The 10,286-nt window shown below is 43.4% G+C and overlaps 2 protein-coding genes across 2 annotated transcripts; one reads left to right on the top strand and one right to left on the bottom strand.

The window, feature by feature from the left end:
- Nucleotides 1-505: 505 nt before the first annotated feature.
- On the bottom strand, nucleotides 506-2,116 carry MFIFM68171_02155 (uncharacterized protein; the record flags this gene model as incomplete). The annotated part of the gene is made up of 4 exons (XM_071057577.1): nucleotides 506-884; nucleotides 996-1,391; nucleotides 1,456-1,763; nucleotides 1,841-2,116. 4 exons carry the CDS (start codon nucleotides 2,114-2,116, stop codon nucleotides 506-508), a joined length of 1,359 nt encoding a protein of 452 aa, XP_070913678.1.
- A 1,429-nt stretch (nucleotides 2,117-3,545) lies between these two features.
- MFIFM68171_02154 (uncharacterized protein) lies at nucleotides 3,546-5,381 on the top strand (the record flags this gene model as incomplete). Its single annotated transcript, XM_071057576.1, has 6 exons — nucleotides 3,546-3,586; nucleotides 3,681-4,067; nucleotides 4,136-4,193; nucleotides 4,287-4,555; nucleotides 4,646-4,996; nucleotides 5,099-5,381. The coding sequence occupies 6 exons, from the start codon at nucleotides 3,546-3,548 to the stop codon at nucleotides 5,379-5,381; spliced, it is 1,389 nt and encodes a 462-aa protein (XP_070913677.1).
- Between the last annotated feature and the right edge of the window lie 4,905 nt (nucleotides 5,382-10,286).

The raw sequence follows: 10,286 nt of genomic DNA, 5'->3' as shown, positions 1-10,286 counted from the left end.
CTAGCTAGCTACCTATAACTATATATCACGTATGTCCTAACTATAACTATAATAAACTGACTATAGTAAATTGACTAACTCTCTTAGTAAGATGCTCCTCTTTATTTAGATTTCTCTTAGAACCTATATAAAGTTCTCTCTAACTAATTAGCTATCTATAACTATATAATAGATACTCTTTAACTATATGATTATAGTTATAATGAATTTACTATACTTAGATTACTAGCTGATGAAATCTGCACAACCGCGTTAGGGCTTCACTCTTATCTAAATGGCAGTTTTGTTGCAGCAAAACGAGTGGCATTCTGATGACTATTGAGTGACTACCAACAAAGAGTGCCTGCAAACTATCTCTGCTGTCTGATAGCGCCCAACATTGCAATTCCCTCCCTTGTCTCGGAGTAGTAAAATCAACGTTCGGTAAAAACCTTAAAGGTCAACCCACACGCTCTACCCCGGGCGAACACGACCGGCGGACGAGATGTCCCTGACAGTCCCGGACCTATGAATCCTTGGACAGGACTGTGCCAAAGGCGGCCAGCAGCACTGGGGTATTGTCAGTAGATGCGGGGATGACCATCTCGTAGTTCCCGTTGTTCTTCTGGACGTCGCTCCACTTTGTGCTGTTCCCCTCATCGTGCTTGCCCGAGGCAGTGAGGCCGAGACGGAAGCCAAAGAGCGTCGCGCTGGCGTTGGCGTCGTGCTTGCTAGCCTCCTCGATGTCGCTCGTTATCTTGTTAAAGAGATCCTGGCCCATGGTGATCTTGAACGCAACCTTCCAGCCGACAACGATGTTGGTCACCATCACCATCGGCTCGCTCAGCGAAGGGGGGGAATTGGGGAACAGCCTCTGAAATCTTTTCTGTACATTGCCCGGGTCCCTGATAAGATGACACGAGGATACGTTAATTATTCTTCGTCAGACGGTCCCCCCGAGGCACCCGACGTCGGGTTCACACAAGGCGGACTTGGGACCGACGTGAACTACTCACCAGCTGCTGTCGGGACCAATGCTGAATGCCCGCAAGCCGTTGGCGCTGAGTTCGAAGCCGACTTTGTCTTTGAACTCGCTGGCCTTGACCTCTTTCCGCTGTGTGCTGCCCTTGTAGGCATACTCGACTCGGAAGAAGGGCAGGAAGGTTGCCTTGGCATCGACCTTGTTGGTGGTGTGGCCGAGGGATTCCCAACTGTATTCGCCGGTCTGAGTCGAATCGAACGAAATAACGACCTTTTGGCCGTTCACGACGTTATCGTCGAGAACGGTCGAGGCCCAGTTCTGGAGGACCTGAGCATAGGTTGAGTCAATGACATACTTGGGGGCTCTCTGCTTGGGCGCGGCTGTGGGGGTCGAGCCGAGGCGCTCGCTCGACACTTCCATATTGTACAGGCTAATACAGGCCGATTATTAGAAGGTTAGACCGGTAAGGAAAATGTGAAAGTTTCGTTACTCACTCTGATACCTCATCTCCAATGGCTGCCTCCAGTCTCCTAATAGCCTCCAACAAATCTTGGGCGCCGACTCCGTCGACTTCGGTCAAGGCCTGGAAATACTTCGCGGTGGCACCATCCCTTGCCTTTTTGGCTGCCGAGTAGGTGCCCGAGTGATGGGATACCCAGTCAACGAACGTACTATTGTCTCCGCTCTCCTCCCAGTACTTCTTCATCTTTGCCTGCACCTTGAAGAAATCTTCCTCGGCCTTGTCCATCTTGGCCTTCCTCTCTTCCACGACGTGAGCGGAGCCGATCGAGGAGTCAGTGATCTAGAAAGATCATGTTTGTCAGCCAGGGCCAGTGGTCAATAAAGTAAAGGCACTTGGGGTATCGCGGGGAGACTTGCGAGATAGACGGCGCGCAGATATTGCAAGCATCTCTTGGCGTATGTGTCCGTGGATGGAACAAACATGGGATTGTCCACATTGAGCAGCGAGTCACCCACCCTAGCCACGCCGTAGTTGGTGATGGCAGGGCTGACGTTGTTTCCGGCCGGGATAGTTGTCGAGTTAAGGAGGGGAATGTAGATTCTGTTCTTCGGTCCAATGTCCTGGCCAACCGTAAACGACTTCATGAGCTTGTTGGCGAAGGTCTTCCAAAGGTCAGCCTCACTGGTGGCCATTGTGGAGGTGTGGTGTCCGAAGACAAAGTGTTCGTGGGGAAGAATGAAGATTGAATTTGCTAGAACGAGAAGATATGTAGGCACTCAGGCGGAAGAAAGGGAGGTGGCTGCTTGTGAGGCTGTGATAGAGAATGTTGGAGCTGGAGTGAGAAATTGCCTGCGAAACTCGAGGGAGTTATATGCTGGTCAGTATCGCCTTCCAGTCATCCTGTACTGTGTTAATGGCGTCGTGTCGATTGCAAACAGCAACTGCCTCCATGTCTCCGTGTTTGCCACTAAGGCAGGGGTGGTCTGATAGCTGCTGCTGCGGAGCATGTCTGAGACAAACTGTGTTACCTCGGGCAGTAATACATGTCAGACGCTACAGTAAAAAGGTTTTTGGGTTAGTGGGTGGGTACCTCAATATCTAGAACCGGCTTTGCCGCGAGTTTGTGGAGTGGAGTGGGTGTGTTGTCAGATGCAGAGATGCCGGGATAGTAGGCGAACTGCCCCAACATTTTCTTTTTTTTCGCTTTGGGCGCTGGTGCTCTATCACGCAATGCGCTCTCCGATCCTCTATTTTAGCGCTGCATTTTCATTGGCCATGTGTTCTAAAGCTAGGATCTCCTCCCCCAACCCTGAGTTGCCACCTACACCCACAATTTGCGGCGGTTTGTCTAATTTGGCGCCGGGGCCAAATTACCTATGACCTATGTGCGCACCAACAGCCGGCCCCTCACTGCCCGCAGGGTTTCCGACGTATCGTTTCCAGTTAGTTGTCAAATCCACACGTTTTCCAAACTCACTTGGGATTGGCGGAAACTTGGAGACTGCAGAAAGACTGCCGGGCCATACATGTTGCAGTCAAAGATGGATTGTGATACAGGCAATAATGCCCAACGCGGGGTGGACGTCTGTGGCGGCCATCGACGGCCGAATAGAGTAACAAGTAACGAACAGCATGGTGCGGCTTGGGAAGCGGATAGGTTGCCGGGCCGTGCATGTTGCAGGTCAAAATGAGATTTGATCCACTGCAGTCCTTGGCTCAATGTTTGTGTGGGCAAATCTCCAGATTCTCCCCCTCCCTGTCTGCTGGAAACTTTGATCCACTAACAGCTAGCCGCTGATACCGCCGTTTAACGTCCTCCAACGAGGAGACAGACCCCTTCTCGGCCTTCCGGAGTTGCAATACCCAAGGTTAGAGAAAGTACGAATATCACATCTTATGTACTCTCGGCAAAGTTGTACCCCTTTTTGCCCTTGTCTTCTTCCTCCCCAGCACTATCCACCGTAGTCTTCCGCCTTTTGAGCCGGCCTACTTGTGTCCTGCTTCTCCATGTTTCCAACCTACAACTGACTACCATCAACCTACCTAGGTACCTAGGTAAGTGCCTTTGTTCAACTTTAAGGCCAGTCTCAGTCCTGAGTCTTGGCTCTATCGTCGCCGATCATGGCCGAACTTCTACTCAGTGCCTCTCTCACTGCGCTTCCGTAAGTGCCCACTACCACACTCCCCGGGGCCGGGGGCCTGGAACCTCCTGAAGGTTACAGCTATCACTAATTGTGGTTGCATTTCTGCCACTAGATATCTGGCAGAGAGGATATTACAACTCATCGATCAACCAACGAATGCGCAGGAGGACCGGTCCCATGTAGTTCAAGGCCACCCAGCACGACAGACACCCCCGGCAAATTCTACTGCGCCCGGCAGCACCCTACAAACTGATAGATCGGCACCCTCACTCTTGATCAAAGCCTATATGATAGCACTGAAGTCCAACCTCTCCCCCGAGCCCAACCTGTCGGATGTTGACCAGTCCATCTTTGTCGCCCTGCCCCCGGAGAAGGGGGTGCCGGTGAATGTTGCTGATGAATACCTGAACGAGATGGTGTACCAACATGCCAACGCCGTCCAGCAAGAACATCACATAGCTTTCAAGCCCTCGGGTGACTTTTTCCAGTACATGAATGAGTGAGAACCCACAAGCAGTCCTTTTGTAGATGAGGGGGACGAACAATAATAACCGCTGGTTGTTGCAGTTTTGTCGCCCAGAGTCAACTCAGACGAACGGAGGGGCCTCGGAATCATGTCAGCACGGTAAGTAGGCAACACTCGCCAATCCCGATATTTTCTGGGTAGGAGGGCCCGGCCAGCGCTGGTTGAATATATACAGTAACAAAATATGGACAGAATGAGTCGCTGAGCGAGGAGCTGAAGGCATACCTTTCGGCACGAAGGAAGGCCGACAAGGAGTTTGAGAAGCTCTTGATCAATTTCAAAAGCAGGGAGAAACTGGATTCTTCGTACCAATTCCAGCAGCACCTCCAAGACCACGGTGATGACTATAGGGAAGCGTGGGACGCCCGTAACGAAGCTGCCAGCAAGCTGGAACCGACCGATCTCGTCCGTTCCATGCAGATTCTCGACTCGGCTCAAGCCCGCGCCGAACCTCTACATGGGTTTGTATTATTATTAGTGCTTCTTTTTTTTTTTTTTTTTTTTTTTTGCTGGAACGTATCATTGATCTGACCGTCCCTACTACCCCCCAGTCAAAACATGCGGTCCACGCTGAAGACGGTCAACTTCCAGAGTCCCGACCGGGAAGTTGTTTCGGCCGACGATATATTCTACCGCCCGCTTCACACACTGTTCGGCTATAGGGATGCGGTGGCCAAGTGGACCGAGGAATGGCTCACCAAGCGACACCATCCGAGCGAGATCGAACTCGACTTGCTGGCGGCGGTTAAAACGCCATGGCGAGAACTCGGATTTCCCACCTTCGACGCCGGCACGCCAACAGATGCTTTGGAATCTACAGTGGAGAGACTGGTTTCTAGTGGCCTCAAGGTGGCCTTGACATATACACATCTGGAATCTTTCCGCGTTATCCGCGGGTTGTGGTAAGCCTGGTCTTTGCATAATCTTTTTCTCTAGGCCCTTGACGCAAGATCTGCAGGGTTAGTTAATTCAGGGCTAATTCCCATGGTTTCTCTGGCAACTAGGAATGTGCAAGACTTTCGCGAAGTTCTTGGAGCGCCGGGGCCAGATGCCAAGCCCAATCTAATGAGAAAGGTGTACAAGACCACCCGGCTTCTGTTCGCGTACGGGATACAGATCACGCTCAAGGGACTCAAGGGACTGGAGGGACTCAAGGGACTCTCAGACATGGTCTTTATCACGTCCGGTGTTCCTCTGGCCAAGATTTCCGATGATGAAAGTGGGACCAAAACACCGAGAAACGACGCGTATCCATTGTTGCTTGCTGTGCTAGCTGAAAAGTGCTAGAGGATAGGCAACTAGTATAGCATTTAACTTGAAGCAATAACAAATTCAAACCCTTGCCTGTGATGCTCTTTGTCAAAGGTACCGTGGTACTTAATGTCCATCTATCAGTCTCGACCTCCTTCAAAAACCAGAGCCGTTTTATTAAAAAGCTAGAGAAGACTACTACCTATATTAGTCTCTTCACTACCACTTCTACTTCCATTACTCTATTTTCAACCAAATCCCTACATATTTCATTGTATAAAATATAATATATTTGTATAGCAAACGAGTCAGCATAGCAAACGAGCTACTTTTTCCTAGCCCTACTACCTCTAGTACTAAACACTACTTTCTCGGTTAAAAAAAAAAAGAATCTTCTTCAATTGAAAGATATAATCCTCGCTCTCAGAGCTCTCAAAAATAACCTAAGCTTATAATTCGAGGTATAGCTAGAATCTATTAGATTCTATATTCGGGTTACTTGATGGAATTCAGACCACTTGATGGAATAAACCTAGCTTAACAGCTGGAACTAGAAGCTAAAGAGGTTGAAGAGGAGGAGGAGATAGTAGACGAATCTAAAGTCGAAGACTAGAAGTCTTCAAGGCCTAGTATAAGACCTTTCTTTCTTTTGCAACTAACTAGTATCTACTATAATTATTTCCTATTATTTGTTGATATAGGTTTTTCACCCAGCTTTATAGCACAGTTTTCCTATTTACTTAGCAGTAGAAGCTCTAGTACACCCTATCCTAGGTAAAACAGTGAAGGAATAATAATAATAATATTAGGTTCTATATAATAAGCAAGTGAGCTGAATAAGTAAATGAGCTATTTTTTACATACTATGACAACAATTCTCAATTTTAATATATTAACACTAAGAACTAACTACAATTATATCAAAAGTAGCTGAATTAGATACTTTTACAACCTCTTAGCAAGTATAGATATTATAGCTAGACTTGTTATATATATTATAGCACTAAACCTTTATATAACCTCTTTTACACTACTATTATCCTATTACATTTCTTATACTCTATCTTTAGTTATAGCTCTATAGTTTAATACATCCTATATATTTTATATAGTGAATTGGGAAAAATAGTTCTTTAGTCACTTTGCTCTCTGACCAGAGGGTAAGACTAGCTGTATTAGCCTAGAGACTCACTTTTTCCTGATTTAAGACTATTTTGACTATCATCTTCAGACAGAGAAGACATTGATGTAAGAGGGCGCGTAGTAAACCACTCTGCCAATGAACCAAAAGATCCGCCAGTTCAATCACTCCGTGATTGAACGCTACGCACCACTTGCTTATATCACGTACCCGGGGCTACGCCCTCAGCCGGTCCCGTGACAATTGAATTTTATACCTTTGACTTCAGTTTTGCTCACTCTATTAAGAGCTATTCTGCCTTATAGATAGTAGCCTTTCTCTGACTAGAAAGAGTGCTATACACCTACATTGTTCAGTCTTTACCTCTCTCCTCATTTTTGTTATTTGGTTTATAGGTGTAGTCTTCCACTCTATTTCAATAGCAAATAATTCTCTAAACTATATATACGTTCTTTTAATTCTCTAATACTTACTAAGTATCTTATTAGCTTTATAGTATGAAGAATTCTCTATCTAAAGGAAGGTTACCTAGTATATCACAGCTATTATCCCCTTAGTAAGCTGATCTATGATAGCTAATATCAAAGTTAGAAAATTGATTTAATAGTTAGCAATATAAGTCTTAATAAGTATTAACTAAGCATTAATTTCTTGGAAATTATAAGATATCTAAAAAATCTAAAGTTATAGGTTACTAAGCTATATAATTAAAGGTATTAATATATAAAGTTTAATATATAGCTTAGAAAATACTCTCTCTAGATTATAGAGTACTAAGCTAGTATTTATAAAGTTACCTTAGATATTTCTCTCACTAATAAAAGTAAAGGCCTCGTAAAAGGAATAGAGGAACTTGAATTTACTTATATAGTTAATGTTAGAAGATAAAATTATCTTCTTATTAGACTTACCACACTGCTGAAGAATTAGTAGTTTCAAGGGTAGATAGTACTTAATCTAGAATTAAAGGAATGATAAGTGTGTTAAAAGGAAGTCTATGGTGTGAGTGCAATTATATGGATATTGCAAGAGAAAAGGAGGTTCAGCATTCAATTTTTCACAAGTGAGAGTTTTTTCAAAGAGTAAGAGATCTTATTCAATTCTACTTATCTAACTTCATTTCTTGTAGATTAGGAAAATTCTATTTATAGATTTGAAGTTAATAACTAATTTTTAAGTAACGTATATGATAAGCGAGTGACCAGAACAAGCGAGTGACCACTTTTCCACCAAACACACTACCCTACCACCAACATCTCAATTTCTCAATAACGCAAAATGGAGATTACTTCAAACGAAGCCCAATTAATTCTGGCTATTGCCGCTCTTGAAAAAGATCTAAATTTTAAGGTTGCAACTGCAGCATATATCTATAACGTTGATCGTAGCACCCTTAGACATCGACGCGCCGGTCGGTCTACACGACGCAATATTCCAGCCAACTCACGTAAACTTACGGATTTAGAAGAGCAAACAATCGTACGATATATAGTTGAGCTATGTACACACGTATTCTATCCCCGGTATGTATACGTAGAAGATATGGCCAACCGATTGCTATGCAAACATAATACGCTCTCTGTTAGCATACAATAGGCTTACAACTTCGTCAAACGCCAGCCAGACCTTCGTATGCGTTTTATACGTAAATACGACTACTAGAGAGCTAAATGTGAAGATCCAAAGATTATTCGCAAGTAGTTTATACTTGTATAAAACACTAAGACCAAATATGGCATCCTCGACAAAGACTCGTACAATTTTGATAAGACTAGCTTTATAATGGGTATTATTATCCCAACTATAGTAGTTACTACCTTAGATGGCTGTAGTAGAGCTAAACAGGCCCAGCCTGGTAATCGTAAGTAGGCTACGGTTATTAAAGGGGTAAATGCTTAAGGCTAGGCTATTCTACTATTTATTATCCTAGTTGGGCAATACCACCTTGCCAACTAGTATCGAGAGTACAACCTTCCGGCAACCTAGCGTATTGCAATAACCGATAATAGCTGGACTACAAATACAGTAGACCTTAATTGGATCAAGTATTTTAATTACTATATAGTATCTTGTACGAAGGGTATATACTGGCTATTAATCCTAGATAGCTGCGATAGTTACTACACCGAGGAATTTAAAACCTACTACTAGGAATATAACATTATCACACTCTGTATGCCTCTATATTCCTCGTACCTACTTCAGCTATTAGATATTAATTGTTTTATACCGTTGAAGAAGGTATATAGCTACTAAATTAAGTAGTTGATACGGATGAGTATTATACATATCAGCAAGCTGGAGTTTCTCTATAGATTCAGAGCAGCTTTTTTTGCTTCAATTACAGAAGAAAATATCCAGGGTAGCTTTGCCAGAGCTGGCCTTGTACCGTATGACTTAGAGAGGGTAATATCTAAGCTGGATATACGTATTCACACCCTAACACCCCCAAGCTTAAGGCCAGGCACAGCATAACCTTACGTCTCACAAACACTATATAACCCTCGAGAAGCTACCCCATAGTTAGAGCTTATTAAAACCCGGATATCTAAGCATCAGAGTAGCTCTCTAACATCTATGCTAGCTGCTGTAGACCTGTTAGCTAAAGGAATGATGGCTGTGATGTATGAGGTGGCTATTTTATATAGCGAGGTTTCTACACTACGAAAGGCCAATGAGGGGCTTAGTAAGCGATGGAGAGCCAAAAAAACACATATACAGCTTGGAAGATCTTTTATTGTACAAGAGGCACAGGATCTACTAGATCAAAAGGCTGTAGATAAGCAGGTAATCCACGAAAGACGATAAGATAGTGGTAGTACAAGGGGGTCTACTACGAAGATTCGGTGCTATAGTACGTGCGGCAAGCCCGGTTATAATGCACGTACGTATTAGGAGGCTGGAGAATCATCCAATTCATCTATTTCTGGTTCAGTTATTATTATTTCCTAGTGGTAGTGTTATAATTAAGGATAGTTATAGTGAGGTAGTGGAAAGTGGTTAGCTCGTTTATATGGTCAGCTCGCTTATAATATACGTTATATGTATTCCACCTCCGGCTTTTGTATATAAAAGATATAGCTAATTGATTATTATGCGAATACGATATACTATTTATTGGCGTACAATAGGCTTATAACTTTGTTAAGCGCTAACTAGGACTTCGGATGCATTTTATATGTAAATACAACTACTAGAGAGCTAAATACAAAGATATAAAAATTATTTATAAGTAGTTTACTCTTATATATAACATTATGGTCAAATACAGTATCTTTAACAACGATTTATATAATTTCGACGAGACTAGCTTTATAATAGGCATTATTATTGCTACTATAGTAGTTACTACCTCGGACGGCTGTAGTAGAGCTAAATAGGCCTAGCCTAGTAATTAGGAGTAGGCTATAGTTATCTAAAAAGTGAATACTCTAGACTAGGCTATCCCACTATTTATTATCTTAGCTAAGTAATATTACCTCGCTAACTAGTATCAAGAGTACAACCTTTTAGCTAACTAGTATATTACAATAACCAATAACAGGTGGACTATTAATAAGAAGGGCATAGATTGGATTCAGTACTTCGATTTTTATATAACATCTTATATAAAGAGCAAATATCGGCTACTGATCCTTAACGGCTATAATAACTACTACTCCAAAGGATTTAAGACCTATTACTAGGAGTATAACATTATTACACTCTATATACCTTTATATATTTCTTACCTACTTCAGCCATTAGATATTAGTTGTTTTAGGCCGTTAAAGAAGGCATATAGCTACTAGATTAAGCAG

This window comes from Madurella fahalii (genome assembly GCF_045866475.1).
Source record: "Madurella fahalii IFM 68171 DNA, scaffold_1, whole genome shotgun sequence".
Classification (NCBI taxonomy): domain Eukaryota; kingdom Fungi; phylum Ascomycota; class Sordariomycetes; order Sordariales; genus Madurella; species Madurella fahalii.
The sequence above is the reverse complement of the archived record's forward strand: the minus strand, read 5'-3'. Positions and strand labels throughout refer to the sequence as shown.